This window comes from Leptonotus elevatus, chromosome 10, assembly GCF_054856555.1.
Source record: "Leptonotus elevatus isolate MCC_2025b chromosome 10, RoL_Lele_1.0, whole genome shotgun sequence".
NCBI classification, from domain to species: domain Eukaryota; kingdom Metazoa; phylum Chordata; class Actinopteri; order Syngnathiformes; family Syngnathidae; genus Leptonotus; species Leptonotus elevatus.
Genome location: NC_141248.1, coordinates 19,985,010 through 20,005,233, shown reverse-complemented (window position 1 = coordinate 20,005,233; position 20,224 = coordinate 19,985,010). Strand labels below are relative to the sequence as shown.

The 20,224-nt window shown below is 43.1% G+C and overlaps 1 protein-coding gene across 1 annotated transcript; it reads left to right on the top strand.

Moving 5' to 3' along the window:
- The first annotated feature begins 4,259 nt into the window (after positions 1 to 4,259).
- lrrc38b (leucine rich repeat containing 38b) lies at positions 4,260 to 18,254 on the top strand. The gene is made up of 2 exons (XM_086087933.1): positions 4,260 to 5,664; positions 14,699 to 18,254. The coding sequence occupies exons 1-2, from the start codon at positions 5,031 to 5,033 to the stop codon at positions 14,944 to 14,946; spliced, it is 882 nt and encodes a 293-aa protein (XP_085944059.1). The 5' UTR covers positions 4,260 to 5,030; the 3' UTR covers positions 14,947 to 18,254.
- Positions 18,255 to 20,224: the final 1,970 nt, after the last annotated feature.

Sequence of the window (20,224 nt, the reverse complement as noted above, 5' to 3'; positions counted from 1 at the left end):
CAAATTTAAAAAAAAACGGGTTTTGCTGTTGGCCAGTGTACGGTGTGGGACCATGTAGGTTTAAATAATTTTAAACTAAAAATGAAAACCTTTCCATAGGTTGGCGCAACTGCATTAGCATGTATTTTACAGTACAGTACACTTATGTTTTCGATGGTGTAGATAAGATATCTTTTTACTATTTACCATTATGATCTAATTGGGTTTTTCATTTTTTTGGACTCTGACATGTTTTTCAGGTAAAGTACAATTAGTAGCCCATTCGAATTGAATCGGGATTTGGTGTAATTGAATATGTGAACGTGCATTTGGTGTATGAGTCCAGGCACTATTATGTACGCACTTTTTAAACTGATACTTTTATTGCAATTTATTTTGTGGACCCCAAGTTATAGCTCATGGAACCTGGGGAAACCCACTGACACAGATAACGGTTAATTGAAGACGAATGTGATGATTTTTTGTTTGCTCCCGAGGCCGAAAAGTTTTAAAGAGTTGCACCTTCGAGTGGAAACAAAGTGTCCGATGTCGCTAAAACGGTCGCTCCCGGCCTTACCGCTCATCCTCAGCAATCCCTCATCAAACAAGACCAGCCCCTGTGGGGCAAGGTGCCCACAATCCCTAAATGTCACAGGACGGCTTAAAGAAACAGCTGCTGCTGCTGCTGCCGCGTCTTCAACGTGCCGCCTCCTCATTCCAGGAAGCGTCAAAAGGGGAAAAGTGACATTTGCGGCAGGCTCCTCTCAACGTCCTCCCCAGTCTGTTGGCCCAAAGCCCCCCCAACCCGCTGTGACCAGGAGACTATAGGACACACGTCAGCTTAGCAGGCCAAACTTCACGCTGCGTTTGACATTCATCAATAATGGATGGGTGGAGCTTAATTACAGCAGGCGAGAACTGTCACGCTGGGGTCGGACGAACCGCTGGGGGCTCGACATTGACTCGGCCACAACTGTCGACACACGATACCCTAACGAGTTATTTATTTTACTCTACTCTGTCTTATATACAGTTTTTGAGCAACAGTGGTGGGAACACATTTTTCAGATACTTGAATTGAGTGTTTATTTTTCTTTAAAATTACTTTTACTCTTTACTTTTACTCGTTTTTTTTTTAATAGGCTTGTTGTGTTTTTCAACTTCTGTAGATGACAACATAGGATTAAAAAAGACAGAGAAAAAGGTAACGTCAATCGCAGTTATGATCTTGATTGTTTGAGATTTTGTATTATTTTTTTTACATTGAGAAACGTAAATCTGAGTAAAGATGGCAACAGATTGTGAGAAGCTGCATATTCATCATCCAGGGCCTTATTTACGAGAATTGTCATTGTTATAAAAGTGGGATGTTATTTTGTGTGTGTTTTTCAAAGTGTGTCTCAATGACAATAAGAATTAATTTTTACTTTTGTACTACATTTTAGAGTCTGTTCTTTTTGTTTCACTTTTACTAAGATTGTAATCCGCTACCTAAAAAAACAACAACCACAAAATCTTTAAACCCACTTCGGCATCTGTTTTACTCTCACAGGGCATTACGTAACTCGTCAGCGGCACGTGAGCAATTTAGTTGACTATATTGTCAGCACCGGTGATGGAGTAACAATCTGCTCGTCAATCTCTGAGCAGGGGAGAAAGAAATCAATTGCAAGGTGGATTCACGCTTCCTAAATGAGATTAGATGAAGGTCGCACGAGGAAGGGGTGCAGATATAAGTAGCGATTGGAAAACGGGAACAAATCAGGCAAGCGTGGAGAGGACACACAAACTCCGCTCCCCGATTCCTCCCGCATTCCAAAATCGTGTACGTGAGGTTCAGTGTAGGATGTTACACACTTTTCTGTAAAGTTAGTTGGGCTATGCTCCAGTTTTCCTCAGTCAGCATGAAGTGCAATGCGTCTACTGCAAAGCAGGGGTCGCATACTACAACAGTACGTCTACCATCGCCATAGCTACTGTGATTTAATATAACTTACCAAACGCAGCCGCCAGTGTACTTTCAATCTCTCAAAATCAGGCCACTGCTGACTCGAGTCAGAATTCGAACCCAAATATCAATGCTCCTTGCCACTCAATAACAGCGATGCAGTTGTGGTGTCTTCCACATAAACGCGTGTGGAAGGTCAAAGGCAAGCTTGTTATCATGCAGGACAACACGCTTGCTTCCTTGCCGTGTTTCTGCTTCTTCTTTTTTTCCTTTTTGATTAATTGGCAGTCTCCTAATGTGAAGTGGACTGACTGGCAGACGTAGCATGGCGGAGGCCTACTTGAAAGGGTTTCTATTAAAATGCAGCCCAAGTGCCGCGACTGGCAGACGTAATGACTGCTTTGTTGCCGAGTGAACTCATGCAGTTCTCCCAAAATGAGACCTTGCGAGGATTCACGACGTTTTAAATTTCGGCAGCTCAGTATGAGCAGTCGCTCGTGTCGGTTCATTAATTTGTCTGTCTTTTCTACATAAGTGAAGCGTTAACAGCAGGAAGCGGAATGACCAAAGTGACCTTGCTAGCGGAGAAATGTCGGCCAAGATGGCGTCTTCATCCGATATTAACTGCAAACAGAGGCAAATAAAATGCACACCGTGTGCGGATTACGTATCGCACGAGGGAGTTCCGTACAGTCGATTAAAGAAAGAGCAACCGGGTCGGGCGGCAGGCGTGCGACGAGGATTAGTCCAGATTTCTGCAGCGGGGTTCGGAAATTAATTCTCGGGCGAACTTTTGCCATGTGAAAAGTTCATTTTGTTGCATAATGTAAAGCCCTAATTTCAAATGAGGTACTTAAAAGCTAAGTCTTTCTCAGTGAGAGATGAGATGTGCCTGTTCATTCTGACTTGCTACTTCCCCAAATATTAAAAGACATTAACGGGCTAGCTAGACAGCAATATCGATTGTCTGTCCGGGTTCTACCTTCAGCCACTACACGAGAACTCACTGGTGGTAGTATTGGCAAATCGTGGGGTCGAAATAAATCCGTCATCCGACATGCCATCTTACTGCGTGACTACTGACTACACGTTTGCATTCTCCAAGGTTATCGCTAGCCATTATCAAATGTGGAAAAATGCTGTGCACAGGGATGACTGTTCTTCAAATATGAGTTGTGTCATGTGGATAAATTGAGGCCATGCATTCAGAAAGTGCACAAGTTCTTCCGTCTGTCAAAGAGTGATTTTTAGACCCCGGACGCTATATTAGTTTAACGCTTAAGTTGGCTGTTGTTTTTTTGCTTGTCTCTTTGTGTGTGTCTATGTTAAGCACCTTTGGATGCAGCTAGATCACAAAAAGAACACCATGTGTGTCGCAATGACCTCATTCACTTTTTCAATCCCTCTGATAACATTAGCGTTGCAGTTTTCCTTTTCTTAGGAGCCATTAAGAGGGCTGGCAACCAAAGATACAATAGCTTACTTGCAATGAGTAACAGACCAAGCCAATAATGATTACGCAATTTGAGAAGAAACACATTGGATCCTTTCAAGTCTAGACCAAAAGTTTCCTAATGCTATCGCTAGCAGTTTTCTCTTTCTTTTGAGACATTCTAAAAGCTAATTACAATAAAAGCAAAAATGTGAGCAATGAGCAAATATGGGACCTTATCATTGCGATCGTATACAACATAGTCCTCTTCCAAAAAGGAACAAGCCTGGAGAAATGGAACAAACAAGTTGACGTATCTGGTGAATTGTCACCCATTATAGCATTTATCAACACAACCACCAGCCATTAGATTGATTAGCGATGTTGAAATTTCTACGCTTGAAGGCAACACCTGTCTAGTTCCCCCACAAATAAGAGCATGTGAGACAGGACAACGCGATATTTCGTGTTTGGTCTGAAACTAACATAAGACTATGTAAATCATGGACGTTTTCTATGAAAATCGGATCAAACCAAAATGGCTTTCTTTAATTTTTTGTGTCCTGTTATATAATTGGCATGTCCACCAAATTCCCTTTGCTGTTTATTTAACGGTTACAAATTGGAATTTGTGTAAGTTTACGACCAATTTATCCATTATGTTGTGTATATAAATATGATTCAGTTTATCATTTACAAATGAAGGTTAACCCTGCACATAGTTTATGTATATATATGTTTTAATCTATGTGCCAGTTAGAAGAACATAAAAAAAAAAGGACCTCTTCCCCACGTAAATCACCAGTGGAGGTCAACAAAATGGCACCTGCTTCCTCTCTTTGGCAGATTTCAGCAATGGTTATTTTGTCGTCACACCACAGGAAGTGACCTCATGTGTTGACAACGCGGCTGGGACACGCCTCCACGGAGAGAGGATGAGATTGTTTTGAGGGCGCGAGCTGAGTCGTGCCACAGTCGGAGGCAGACGTCGGAGCTGTGCGGCTGTGCTTGTGCGTGTGCGCGCTTGTGTGTGGATCTGCACGCATCATGCTCCCGCTTGGATGCTAATTCCCTGCTCCTGATCGGACTTAAAGAGGACTGCTGGGGTTGTCATTTTTTTCGGAGGGGTGCATGCTGAGAGCTCCGCCAGGGGATAATCAGAACATTATTAATAATAAAAGGTGGGGGTGGGGTGTAGGGGAGGGTAGGGGGGTATAATCTTACGCCACGCTTGAGCGATGTTCCGCGGGATTCTCTGTGTGGTCACAAAGGCTTTTCCCGCTCGCTAATGGACCGATGGGGGGACGCGGCGGCGGCTTGCCATGCTTGAATCCCACCTCCGCGTCCCAGACCTTCTTGGTGACCGCTGCCAGATCCACCGAGGACCCCCCCTTTACCCTCCCTTTGACCCCTAAACCTGCAACCATCCCATACGTCCTTGATCTGTACCTCTGGATGCTTGAGTGTATTCACCCTTTCTGACGCCTAAATGAGCTCCTGGACCTCCTCGTTGCTCCGCCGCCAGCCCCTGAGCTCCTCTATATACCGTCATGTTGCATCACCGGGGTTGATCCCCCTTTCACTCTCCCGTTCCCCACCCTCGTCCCAATCTTCTGTCCTCTGACCCCTACCCTATTCACCCTCTTTCCTCCAAACTCCTCCCCTCGCTCCATGACCATGTTGCCATGTGTCTGCTGGCTCCAGCCTGTCCTCATGGTGCTGACATCAGTGTTCTGGACCCGGGGGGAGAACTGCCCAGCGACCTGCCTGTGCCCCGACCCCCACACAGTGGACTGCAGCGGCCGAGGGCTGACCCAACTCCCGGACGAGATCCCACTGGACGTCCGCCGGCTCCTGCTGGCCGACAACTGGATAACCAGCATCCCCTCTGACTTCCTGGTTCTCTACAGTGACTTGGTCTATCTGGACTTGCGGAACAACACGCTGTCATACATCGAACCGGGGACCCTCAGCACCTCCTCCAGGCTGGTCTTCCTGGACCTCGGCAGCAACAACTTGACAGAAATCCCCAAGGGTACATTCGGGGAGTCCCGTAGCTTGATCAAACTGCGACTGGGCAACAACCCCTACCTGAGCATGGTGAGCGAAGACGCCTTCCTGGGCCTCACCTCGCTCCGGGAATTGGAACTGGAACGTAACGCACTGTCGAGCCTCAAGGTGGGCGCCTTAAGTCAGCTGCCCTCCCTGCGGGTGGTGAGGCTGGACGGCAACCCCTGGGTGTGCAACTGCAACTTTGCCAGCCTGTTTGCATGGCTCATAGAGAACAGTCAAAAGCTTCCCAATGGTAAGCAAATGTGGCAAACTTTTCCATACAAACAGTGTTGTACACATCTATTTATGTTCCTCCCTGTCGGAGAGGGAACCCCCTCCTCCCGAATCTTGTTCTAATTTAGTCTCTTTCTTCCTCCACCCCCATAGCCTCCAATGTGAGTGTGTAATATGACACAATAGCCCTTGTTCGAGGATGAACCTGCAATGAGATCCACAAAGAAACAAGATTTTTATTCTCAGGAAATTGATTAGGAGAATATTTCTAGTTCATCGGTCATGTAGACCAGTTGGTGAACATACTGTTTTATTTTATATAATACTCAATTTAGTAAAGTTTTTTTTAAACTTCTACCATCATCCAATTTGTCTAGAAAAAAGGCAGAAATTAATGTGGAGAGCTTGCAAGAATATTGTATTGTTAAACTGGTACGACTGAGGGCAGCACAGTGCACCTCATGGTTAGCACTTTCTCCCACACTAAAGACTCTAAATCAGGGTTCACCAATTCCGGTCCTCAAGGTCCGGAGTCCTGCAGGTTTTAGTTGTTTCCGCCTACTACCACACCTGATTCCTTTAATTAGCTCATCAGCATGCCTGATAACGATCCTGATCTTTAGTATCAGGTGCTTTCGTAGGCGCAAACATCTAACACCTGCCGGACTCCGGCTCTCGAGGACCGAAAGTGGTGAACCCTGCTCTATATTGTTCTTTTCTGTGAAGGTGAGTGTGAAAGGCTGTTTGTCTATATGTGCCCTGTGATTGGCTGGGGTCCAGACCAGGGTGTACCCCGTTTCTCTCACCAAAAGTCAGCTGGAGTAGGCTACAGCTCACCTCTGACACTAAGGTGGTAAAGAAATTGGATAGATTGATGTATCAAAGGGAAGAATCCACTTCCCGCGCCAAAAGTCAACTGGAATAGGCTCCGGCTCAACAGTAACCCGAATGACAACATTGTTGCTTGTGTGACCAAACCCTCTACAAAATACATTGTTTGCTTGTTTTTATTCCACACGGCCATTCAGTCAATTTAATGCTTTACATAAGATATTTTAGGCCTTGTGACTTTGAGTTAGATAACAGGGCACAAGATTTGTATGTGTGTGAGTGCTTCTGAGAAACAACACAAGGCTCACACTAACGCGTCAGACATATTTTACTGTGGCTGTGAGCTGCTTACATGAGCGGATGGGCCTCTAACAGCCATAGGGGGTTTGCACTATTTGTTCTAGTTCTCGCACACACAAAAAAAAAAAAAAAAATGAGGCTCTTTAATATCCGCTTTCATTCAGCTCAAAGCAGATAGCATATCCCATCAGACACTGCACAAATAGCTTCGACTGAGGCTGAGCCACATGATTACTATAGATGTTTTTTTTAGTTAGCGTTGAAGTGTGAGAAAACCACCACGTGGGAGCTGACGAGGTTAAATTAAACACAGCCAACGGTGAAGCTTCAAATGACAATTAGCTCATGCTGTATAATGTTTTTTTTTTTTAAACTGGGCCTGAACTAAGAATTTGAAAAATGTTGGTGTGGAGGATGCTGCCGAGAGAGAGTGGGCGTACTTCTTCTTCTGTCATCGTTCCAAGTTTGTTTGGGTGTGAGTGTTGACCTGTGTACGAAAACTGCCTCCTTAGCTCAAATCGGTATGGTGCAACAGAAAGCGGGGGGTACACATGCTACCGACAATCGCACCAAATTTGCTAATTACTCCTCCCTTCTGATCAATGTCAGCGAAGACCAGATGTCTCTAAACAGACCATCCTGAGTGATTACCCTGTGGTGTGGGACGTGTTAGTGTTTTTCTCCCTCCCTGATCTGCTCGGCAAACAGTCTGAGCTAACATTCGCAAATCCTCATGTATTTCGCAAGGTCAGTCTTAGTACTGTGACAGACCTTTGGTTTAAGGGAGTTTGTCAGTGAGAGAGATTATGTACTGTATATGGTGTATTGTGTTGGTCCGAAATGAAAGTTTGGCTTCACAGTTCCTTATTCATCTACTGATGATCAGCACTAAGGAGCAAGTGGGGTTCAGTAATTGGCTGAAGGATTGAAAAGTTCAAACCCAAAACCAACTCTACCACCTGAGCCATGCTGCCCAAGGTTGTCTTGAGTACACCGCACCTGCACAGTGTAATGACACCCAATGCAAGAGATGCATCATGAAAATTATGCTTTGACAAAGCAAGGGCATTGTTGTAGATGACCACATTGGGACTCATTTGTTTGTGATACTGAATGCTATTATATTTTCCCTCACGTTTGCTACCCTCACGATCCATGCGCAACAATGTCAAATGACTAACTGTGTTAGCATAGTCCTGTCTGGGAAGTGTTTACCGCCCTTTGAGAGGCTGACCTTCAAATTTCCATTAGGGCATATTAGTCTGTACGCCGAAGCAGACAGCAGCTTAAGAAAAAAGGTTTAAACAACAGTGGTACGATCAATATGAATGTGTGTCAATTTAGACAACTGTGCCTTGTGCATGTCAGGCCAGGAGTTGGCAGTGTTTGCAACTGCAGTAAACCCCCGCTATTTACAGGGGGGCTGCCAAAAATAGCAAAAAATCCATAAGTGACTTCCCCATTTTTTTTTTATAATTGCCTAAATTAATAGTTTGAAGTGTAGTTGTATCCACCAGGTAGCCCTCTACCTGACCGCAATGGTTTCCAAAGCATGCCATTGGAAGCAATAGCACGATAACAGATGGGACGCTCATTAGCGAATGAGCTTGACATGATGCGATTTTTGTAACATACAGTACATCGGCTCTGGCGAGTGTCCTCGACGTGGGTGTTGGGAGCGCATGTTTCATTCATCACAAAGTGAGAAACTCAATTACGGCACGAGACATAGTGCTTCTATATCCTATACAGTTGTTCGTAGAGGACAGGAACCGCAAGTAATTGATTCCCCCCTTGGCGAAATGTTTATAACTGCCTATGATAATAGTTTAAACCGTGAATATAAGACAAACTATGACCCCCAACTATTAAAGTATCATTTCAAACCCATTTTACAACATACCTCAACAGAAGACGCTTCGAAACTTCCCTGGCTATGTATCACTTCAAGACAATGAACTTCCTTCACACAAAATACTGTAAAACACTAATTTCCTATTTAGGCTTTGAGTTTTTTTTTTTGTTGTTGTTTTTTGCACTCCACAGGAATAAAAATTGTGCATCGTGAATTACAGTACTGTACATGAAGACTTTCTGTTAATGTGGATGCTGCGACCTCCTTATAGTTCAGCCACTATGATGTCTCTAAATTGTGAACAAGTCTCAATCTGCATCAGGCTAGCCTTTAATGGTGTATGCTGCTTGTGAAGGAGTTGTTGTGTTAAAACCTATCACAAGAAGGAGGTGCAAATGATGCTAATTAACTGCCTGTCATAGAACACGAAGGTTGAAACTCATAAAGGGGGGTGCTCAGTTCTGTCACCCGAATGTGCTATAGTCATAATTTTAGTAAATGTTTGTAGAAAAAAACAAACACTTCTCAGCCAGATATCTAAAGCATCCTAATGAAAAACAGCAGGCATGCTGGTAATCGGGTGTGCCGTCTTGTGCCATGCGACCTTGTATTCTATCGCCACAGCTCAAAGTAGTTCACTGCGTGTCGTTCCTAACCTTGAAACGGCATATTTAAACCCTGGCCGCTTGCACTATCCGGAATATGTTTTGCTAGCTGACTCGGGTATAACATAAAAGTTGGAACTCAACAAGAGCTGTGAAGCTGTTGGTAGCTGGCTAATGGTTATCACCAGATCATAAGGAGGAGGGGCAGACGATGCTAACTGTCTGATGCAGGATATAAAGGTCAAAACCTATCCTTAGGGGGTACATGAAAATGTTGCTAATTAAGCCATAGACGTGTGTTGCTACCCAAATAACGATCTAAAGGTTGAAATTCAAAGCGCAAGGAACCAAAAACTGATTTAAAAGCCCGTTAGCATATTCGGACAAGCACACATTCAGCTATTTTTGAAGTCGTCCTGAGATCCTCATGGTTCCCCCGACGGCTTGCATAAAGTAGCAGCCAGAGAGCCCCACGCTGCAAAACCTAATTCCCATTTCATTTTTCACGTCTTGATTTCCCCTGTGATGCCGGGTTCACCGTTTGGCACACTTGTCTGTTTGCATAAGTTTGATTACTGCCGGTCAACGACATGGTACAAGATGATATATATATCTTAAAAAAAAAAAAAAAATGTAGGGGAAAAAAATATTTATTTACAGAAGATTAGACCGACATTGTATTTCCTCAGATAGCGGCTGGGGAAGTCCCAGGTGAAATGTACCAAGTCTAGACATGTCCTTTTGATTGGTCAGAACAGAATTGTAACGTCCATATTTAATTAGCAACTTCTGTTCACCTGTGCTGCTGCTCGGCCATAAAACCATGCTGATGTGTATTTTGCTTGCTGAGGTAGTGATTTTCAACCCACTTCTTGCAGGTGCTACTTTAGAGGGTGTAAATACATTTGTGTTGCTCTTCTTGATTTTACTTTCCACCACGTTCTGCTGCTGTAACACGTTAGTTTCTGGCATGGAAATGCTAACTAGATTAAGACGTAACGTACAGAACCAAACTGTACTGCTTGGCGGACTCATGGCTATAGCTGAGGTAATTAAAGTTACCTGTTGCTACTATTTGTTTTTCCTATTTATTTGGATGAAGGCTAAACTTGTTAAAATGACACTAATTGGGACAAGCCGACACAGTGTCTTGAGAGTTAAGTACGGGGATTTGTCTATAGGTTGGGTACACATACAGTACCAGTATATTGGTTTATGTCAGTGTGTTTGTACATTTTCTAATCAGGTAGTTGAATGTTTAATTAAGGGATGAGTGTAAACATGATCCAGTGCTGTCTTGTCCGCCGGTGGGTTAAGGATGAACAAAGGCTATGTATAATTCAGGGTGACACAGTTCTCTGGGTGCATTGGCCAGGGTAATTGGAGCTGGAGCTGCCTGCGGGGCACGACATGGCAGCTCTGCGAACAGCTTCGCCACAAAGTAGCAGCTCATTTGATGGGGGTTCGGAGCCACAATTTTCATTTCTAGTCTTTCAAGTTGCCCTGTAAAAAAATCTGCCCCGTCGTCTTAAAAATAAAAAAATAAAAATTGTAAGCCGCAATGCCGCCCACGACATCACTGGCTATCTTTATACCTCGTGTGGAATGTGACGATCCAAATCAGATTTTTTAACACAGTCTGTCAGCGTTTTGTATGCTGGCCTGATTACGAAATGCTACTTTGCGCAATGACGAGCTGTTGTCGAAAAGGCCACAAGGAGCGCTGATGAAACGTGATGTGATTGGGTCTCCATGCAGAAGGAATCCCCTCCTGAGTGATGCACCCCCGACCCGCGTTGTCGCATGAACGCTCGTCTTTCTGCATTTCGCTCGCCTCCCTGCTTGGCCCTCTTCCATCCCCCACCCTCGCCATGACCTATGAATTTTTCATTGCTTATCTTTACGACTTTATAACTCCGTGATCGGCCCCTTAATGATTCTTCATTACATCTGCTTGCTATTTAATCGGTGTGATGCATCTTAGAGGGTGATTCAGTTATTAGAGCATCACCTTCTATCTCCGTGTCATGGACAACGTTGCCTTGTACGAATAAAAAAAACAAGAACGGTTGTTTCTTTATGGCTGACGCTAGAATCAACTGTGTTGTTACGGTCGTAAGAAAAATCGCCCCTGATATAGTGGTCAGTCACAACGATGAATATCAATCCCGCCTGGAGATGGCGGATCAACCGTCCCCGTGTCTGACTGTAATCCCACGTGTAATCCATCAACCGTCCGTGCTTGGAATATGAAGGATTGGTGCGGCATCATACCATTAGTTTCAATGCTAGTACGCTTTTAAAGCCGACGTTATCTTGCCTCTTTATCCCTTGACATGGACACTAGGTATAGAAAAATACAGTGGTCCTCCCTTTGCAGATTGCAAATAAGGGTATGGACATCAACCAAACCAGGAACATTGCTTATAAACCCAACTGAGTTGGACTACAGAGGTTACAATTTTCTGCCTATTTCATCTTTACTACTCCTCTGTAATCGCTTCTCAGAGATGACACTCACAGTTTTTTAACCCCACGTCCTTCCTTATGTCCTCTGATGTCAACGAGCCGCCTTGTTATCAGCGGTGACAGCGAGAGGCTGGAATTGTTTTCACCTTGTGAGTCAGCGCGAGTGTCATCGTGTCAAAATGTGGACTTCCTGTTGTGGGAATTAGCCGAGTGCGAGGACCAGCGTCTGACCCCAAAGGCACTGAGTAATCCTGCTATAATGTTGCCATTCTGATGTGAAGTACAGGCTCTCGTCTTAAAAGTTGTATGCGTTTGAATTTTCATGATTCCTGGCCATTAAAGCAGAATGGATTGCTCAATTAAGCCATCAATTCACAAGAGGCCACGTGTAGGAAAAAGCCTGGGAATGTTTTGCTCACAATAATCTCCACTAAAAGCTCCCCTGAGTCAAAGTGTAAGAGGGCCTGCTGCTTGGAAAGTGGCCTGCCATATTGTTTGCTAAGCAAGTATAATAGAGTCGAGAGTCATAACAAGCCACAATATTTTCGGCTCGTTATTGTTAGCGGACAGCTTAACCGTATTACCACTTGTAAGGCCAGGCCTCGAGCATTTTTCTCTGGGAGCCGACTGACAGGGCTTAGAATTTATGCCGTCATTAACCGATGTGCTCTTTCTAGCCAGAAATCAATAACATTGGCCTCTTGTCAATTTAGCTTTGACTCATGAGATTTTGATCCTCAACCAGACGGAAGAGGTTGCGGTTGGATCACTTGTTTACACAGTGCAAATGCTCCAAACACAACACTAGGCACTCGGGACCTATAACAACCACAAGGTTATTGAAGCATTACATGTCATGGTGGAATCGGCATATTTCACACTTTCACGGCTAATGTCAGACTCCGTTCTGGGAAAAAAATATCCCTTTGTTGTCATTATGATCTGCTCAAAACATCACCCATCCATCCTGTTTTAATTGCGCTTTTGGTTTACCTTGGACTGGCCGCGGGGCAGATGTAGATAACCATTCACACTCAAATCAATTTGTCATTATGTAGCGATACAGAACTGTCATCGATACATACAAATATTGTGCTTTATGTCAACTGTTTAAAAAAAATAAAATTAAAATAAAAAACACGTCCTTATGGAGTGATGAGATTTTTGCAGTGATAAAAATGTAAATGAATGGAATACGGAGCGATTACTGTCAAGTAATTAAGGTAAACACTCTATACTGCATTTTCTGGGCTATCTTACTTTGCTATAATTTTCTCATTAGTAAGGACGAGATGTCGTGTAATTTGAAATGAAAAATGGAAGACAATAACAAGCGGAATGTCCTTTTCCTTTTAATCGACGTCGAAACAACTTCAGCGACTGATTTACGATGCTTCCATCTTGAGGTGAATTAAGTCAAGGTTGCCTTCGACACAAACATTCACTTTTTATGATGACTTTAAGATACCTGCAGTCACATTTTTAGGGGCTTTTGTGTTTTAATGATGCAATGAAAAATATGTATTTCCAAATTGCCATACTGCATGAAAATCATTGGAAAGACAATTCCAACAATTTCCCCCAATTGTTCATTTTACAGTTTGACTTGTTTTTTGACATAAGCTCAGGAATAGACAAAGAGCTCGTAAATCATCTTTTAGAGTCCATCTGACAAAGTGTTATGATTCTCCAACTATGAAATTGTTAAATGGAAAATATGTTGACTTCAGTCGATGTACCGTGGGCATTTTACGTGGGACGTTTACTTTAATTGTTCCTGCAGTGAACCTGCCGGAGGTGGATGTGCTGTACTCAACTGGCAAGACTTAAAACTCACTTGACGTTTATCAAATCAGTTCCCTCCGAAGGCTTTGGGATAAAAAAGAAGTATTGTAGGTAATGTGCTGTATAAAGATTTGAATTGTCCTTTCTGACATCCGTCCTGCGCCTTTGTATGGATGTGAGCAGATTCTGGTCCTTCTAAATGGGGTTTGAGCATTTGATCCCACTTGTGATCAAAATCAGCAAAGGCCCGATTATCAGATTATCCTGAATAATTGATTATCTTTTGGTGTGGGCCTGTGGAGTGATTTTTTTATTTATTTTTTCCCTTCTTGATCTCCTTGCAAAATGTTTGGGACCCACAATTGTAAATGTTAAAAAAATTCAATATTTACAATGGGACGTTTTTATATGTGTGGTCAACACCGAGTTGGGCTATGATTCGGACTCCGTGACTGTGACATGAAATGGAACATTAGCCAGATAAGTGGGATACACATACCTAGGACCTGGGACTTACTTGATGGGCTAAAATGTTTTGTTTTTGACGGAAATAATATTTTTCTGGTTAGTTTGTGCAAAACTGGTAAAAAAAGTGGATTCGCGCTAATATTGACAAAAGGGGACTAGCAATGTATAAGGTTTCATGAAAGTAAGAGACACAACAGCGATATATGTGCTAAATAATGTGACTGAACCTATATGGCTGTATACACAAACTAGACTTGACTTGACTTGACTGAGCATTTCGCTTATGATTTGCTTTATTGTTTCAATTGACTTGCTCGAAATTTAGTGGCCAATCGACCGGAATTGGTTGATTTTTGCCACAGTAACGAAGGACTTTCTTTAAACTTGAAGTTTAGAATTTGAGTCTTGAGATTTATAACTTGTCCATACTGTATGTGACTTACTCCCAACTCTATAGGCAGGAATAGGCACACGTTATAAACGGTGATGTTTTCCCCAAACCACAAACTGTGTTTTCAGTAGCAATAATTCAACTCTAGGATGACATTTACTTTTGGGCATATTGCACAACAATACGCCTCAGTCCTGTCTGCTTGCCCTTGCAACATGACGTAATCCGCTGAACGGACGCCACGCGAACGCGTTGGTCCACAAGTCGCAACATGGCGTCACTCACTTGCGAGCTCGCTTCAGCGTGTCTGGCAAATCTGTCTAATCTAATTTTCTCTCTCTGAGCCCAGGAGTGGAAGGCATGGAGTGCTCCCTCCCCATGGACGGCCGGCGCGTGTCCCTGGCCCAGCTCTCCAAGGACAGCTTCCGCGAGTGCCAGGCGAGCCTGACTCTGACGGACCTGCTCATTATCATTTTCTCGGGCATCTCCGTGTCTGTGGTAGCCATCATGACCAGTTTCTTCCTGGCTTCCACCGTCCACTGCTTCCAGCGCTGGAGTAAAGGTTCCAAGGGTGACGACGAGGAAAGTGAGGAGTAACAAGTATGTACTTTTATAAAGGGCTCGTCTGATCCGGATGTTTCTTTTGCGTGGACAAGACTTTACTGACGAAAATGTGCGACGAGGCGACAGATTTGTGCTGCTTCCTCCCTGGTGAACGTCCAGGACTTTTTTACGGAGTCTCGGCCTGGTGGTACAGTTGTTGATTTCTTTGCAAAGAGTTCACCTAGGAATGGTATGAAAAGTCACTCATGAAGAATAGATTATGTTAGTGGGCACTCAAAATGATTTCGAATTTTTCAAACAGCTTGCGTAGCAATTTGTATAGTTTGCTAAACCACAGGGAAATGTTTGGGCTGTGTTCACACCTGTAGCTTGGGAAATGGATATAGGCGATTTATAAAAAATTGGAAGAAAGTTTTGCTTTTAAAAATAGATTCCAGTGCATTGCTGTCAGTTATATGCCAACTTTCGCGATTTGTGGGCTGGCCTGGTCCCAATCCCCTTCTGTCTTTGCACATGTATTACTTTTAAACATACCGCTGTACAGGGAGTCCTCGAGTTACGGCCGAGTTGCGTTCCTACGCTGGCGATGTAACCGTTAAATTCAATATTTACATCTAAATGCTTTGTACAGTACACCCGGAAGAACCAATATTTTGTGTTTCCGCACGGACATTCATTTGCAAAGCGGTGCTAATTAAACAAGGAAATGTGACGCGCCTGACGGCGAGGCGACCTGCTAGATGGACGTCCGTTGCTGTAAGTAACAACAACACAACTATAAATAACTTAAAAAGGGCGTTATTACTGTGGGAAATTAACGAAAAACGGACAAGGCACGGGCGCCGTAAAGTCGAAACGACGTAACTCGAGGACTGCCTGTATAATGTTTTTAAAAAAAAAACAAATTCCTCAATTCACTTTTACAGGGTCTTTAAGACATCTTGAAACAGTTTTAAAATTGTGAAGGAATGCACAAGGTTTCTCTGTGTCCATGTCTGTGGTCCATGTGAAATGAGCCGAACTCCCCCGAGCGGACCCAGACCTGTTCAAGAATTCCGGGTCCACTTATTTGGTTTTGATGTTCGCATTGTTACACGTGACCAAAACAAAGCGCACCGTTTTTAAACCGACCCAAACGGGTGTGAACACAATTTTCACCCTCAAGTTTTCATAGAGTTACTGTGACACTGTAAACTGATCATACCCTAACAAAATATATCCGAAAGATGTCATACAGACCAATGACCTCAATATTTATTCCCCCCCTTCCACCTAAGACGTCACATCCTGTCATTCACGCCGTGTGTTTTTCTACCGGGCGCGGGAAAAAAGGACATGTACAGCGAACAGGCAGATTCCACGGTATATCAGATATACTATGTAGTCACACACATACATGTATGTGCACAATTAAAACAAGCATCATCATATAAATCCAGAGAATATACTCTTTCATTAGCTTGATGTAGAAAGATGAACTAGCTCTGAGTATAATCCTCACAATTAGAGCAAAAAAAAAAAAAAGTGGTATTATAAAAGACGTGTACAACTATCGTGTCAATGAATGCACTTTAAATGGTGAATCTAATTATGTGACAGCCCTAATTACACCATTCCGACTGTTTTGTCTGCCAAAGGTCAGGTTGAAGCGAAGAGAGCCTTTAGAATTTTTTATTTACGCTATCTATTTTTTAATTCCAGTGTTTCAAACTCATTGTCACATTATTGCCAGGCCACTCGAGGCCCTTCGACATCATCATCATGAAATCCATCAATTTAAGAGTCCCTATTATAACCAGTCACTTAATACATCATCATCATTATCAGCGGGCTCGCCGATCTCTTGTTGTGCTTTTAGAAGCGTTCTTCCGAGGTGTGAAGCTAATGATTCGACAGGAGAGGCTTGAATAACAAAAAAATATGACAGCCGCATTTTTCGTTGTGATTGAAGGTGCCCTGAATGCGTTAATTACATTCTCGGGCTCGGGAATGCTCAAAACTAGGACCTATTGGCGTTTGCATTAGAGGATTCTGGAGCCAGGGAATAACCGCGTCGCACTGAGACGAGGAATGGAAAGAATCACAAAAAAATACCACGATGAGGGATGCTGGAATGAATCGTAGTGACGTTGAGGGCGAAGCATTCTCAACACAAAGTAACGTTATGGGCAAAATAAATGGGGTGCACACACACATACCGATCAACAATCATGCCAAGCTGGAACATTTTCCCTCCCTTACGATCAAAGTTAGCAAAGGCCCATCAGAATTCCTGACCGCAGAAAACAATGGGGCCGACTATTGTAAGATCACAAGCTCAATATAAATGATTGCAAATTATTTTGTGTTTGCTTAACACTGATTTTGGCCAAGCCATGGTCTCCGGGATAATTCGGTGAAACGTAACAATTGGGACCCAACCCTCGAGCACCATGGTCAGTCTTAGTACATGAAGCTCACTTAAACATAATTTCTTGCCGCAAAGATGCCACAATATGGCGCCAACTGTTATTGTGGACAGGCTTTTCGCAAATATACGGGAAATCACGCTAGCGTCGAAACCATGAAAGCGCTGTGCTAGCATTTCTTATCGCCTGAGGTTTTAAAGTATGTCTTCATGTATTTTGGTTGGCTAGCTCACAAGGCTCACTGCTAACCTGGACCTGACTCCAGCCCTTTCCATTTCCTTAGACTTTACAGTAACTATAATCCCTCGTTGCTCCTCAGAAAAGCGGGAGACATTTGTAGATCTCAAAGCTGATTAGCATACAACGCGTTCCAAAATCAGATGGCACAAACTCCCAAGCCGTTGAGTAAATTCATTTTCTCTTTCAGCAGACGTTTCAGTGGAAAGAATCCAAGAGGGGCTTTGTTTTTATACATATCATTATTGGTTCCAACTACTGTGTAGTTGCCGTATTGACAAACTCTTACGTTTAGCTTAGCTCTTGTCTCTCGACGCATACTGTAGGTTCGCATGACAGGACTTCATTTCTCTCGCAAACACCGGGACATTAGAGCATGCACTGCTGCGTTAACTACTCTTAGATTCATGTCTATTTTTATATTAAACCTTTCAGGACGGAGTGTTTCTTTACTTGACATTGCGGACCCCCCCCCCCCCCCCCCCCCCCAGTGGCCACCTCTTGCATACGGCTTTGTCAGATGCATTATTGAAGAGAGGTGACCAGTCAGTCAGATTGAGATTATAAACAGCAACAACGGTGATGCCGTTGTTGCACATGAATGCATTTTCAAATGTCAAACACGTCGTATATGTAGCTGTATTCTGTTGTTTGGTTAAAAAAAAAAAACGAAAATAAAACCTTTTTTTCTGTCTTCTTGTTGTCTCCTGAATTTATCTTTTTTTGTTTCTAATGAGTCAGTTTGGCTAGGATACCTGCTTCAGGTTGTGCTCATTTCGGGAAATTGCGTGTCTGCTTAAAGTGTGAGCCCTGGAATTCACCCCAGATGGTTGCTTCCAACCAAAACGGCTGATTCAATTTGTGGCCTTGACTTCCCCGTGCATCCTGTTATGATAGACATTGAGTTGACCCAATTTTCATGACAATCGGTCAAAATAGTGTGGAGGGGTAGACTTTTATTTTTTCCAAGCTTTCCATGGGCCACTTGCTGAATTGTTGAGTGTTGTAAACTTCATCATTTTTGTGATTCAGTATTTTTTTTTTTATCACACAATTTTTTTTTTTTAAATCAAATTGACTTACTAATTCCAAGCAAACTTTTGCAACACACGCCCTAAATATCATACGACCTGATTTCATGTTAGCGCAAATGTGACATGCACAATGTTAATAATGAACAGTGAAGCACCCCCCACCACCTCTCTCGTTCACAGTCACAGTCTCAGCCTCATCTGTAAACACAGCACGGTGTGTTATTTCACCCAGAACTGTGATCGCTGTGACTCGCTATGCAAAAGTGCCGCTCTATTTTGGGAAAGGGCGTCTGGGAAAATTAGAGGCTTAAGAAGAAGAAAAAAAAAAAAGCATGTTTAATGCCACCTGCTTGCATAATGTTCAGCTGGTGAATTTTTGCAGTCTCCTTGATGTAGATTCCAGTTGTGCTGCAGCAGAAAGCAATTTATTTATGCATTATCTGTTTTTGTGCCTTTAAAATGTACACAATCTACATTTTGGAAAAAGAAAAAAAGAGACCAACGTGATGGTCGAGAGGTGTCACTGCAGGACGTGGCGCAGCTCGTGATGAGGATTCTCCTGCAACCATTTACCTCATCCGGTTGTCACGGCAACACAGCCGGGGGCCCGAGCAGTTGGAAGCTAAGGCGGGAACATGGAGCGGGAGGCCCCCCCCCGCCCCCATCTCCACCCCACCAGCCCTTTCTCTATCCACGCGTCCACGACTAACTGGATCTGGCATTGTGCGGCCTCATGCACCAACCCGTGACTTTCCTCTCGTCGTCATGAGAATTTACGAGGGGGTCGACACACTTGTGTTGACAAAAGCTGGCTCTCGGTTTATTACGTTTCGGTTTTATGAACGGCGAGCAATGGACTAGTTGTAGCAAACCCAGACAGACTGCGTACTGGTGTTCCACGAAGTTTGTTTTATTTTATTTTATTCCTTCCTTGTACCATTTGACGTAAGAGCTATACTGTAAACAAACAAATAATAAATATAAATGACAGTCCTTGAAAGTTGTCAAATACATCGTCGACACAACTTTTAGTCGTACGTGTGAAAAAGCTAGCTAAAACAGAAAGCTAGTAGCATAAACGACCACTAATGAGAAGCTATCATTAGCTTCACTCCAATAGAAAATAACATTCAAAAACTCATTTACACAAGTAGTTCACATCGTGATAAATCACAATAAAACAACACAAATACCTTGTCCCCTTTCCAGCTAGGTACTTGGACAGCACCAATGCAAATCGGCGTTTCAGTCCGCAACAAGTTGAATCACGGACCTTTTTCTTTTGTTGTTGTTAGCGCCTTTCTGTTCTGTAAAGCCGCCTTAAAAAAAATATTGTACATTTAGAACAGATATAAAATTTGTGATTAATTGTGAGTTAACTATTGAAGTCATGCGATCAATTAATATAGAAAAAATTAAATCTTCTGACGCCCCTAATTTTTAAACAATATATTATTTTTTTTCATTAGGGGGCATCAGGCGAATACAATTTTCCCTAGTTAACTCGAGAGCAATTACATATTTTATATTTGTTCTAAACGTACAATCCATTTTTTTTCTTGTTAACAAAAGTGGGAACAAATGTGAAACTAATAGAAATAGTTCAAATGAATTTTTGACGTCTATAGCCGT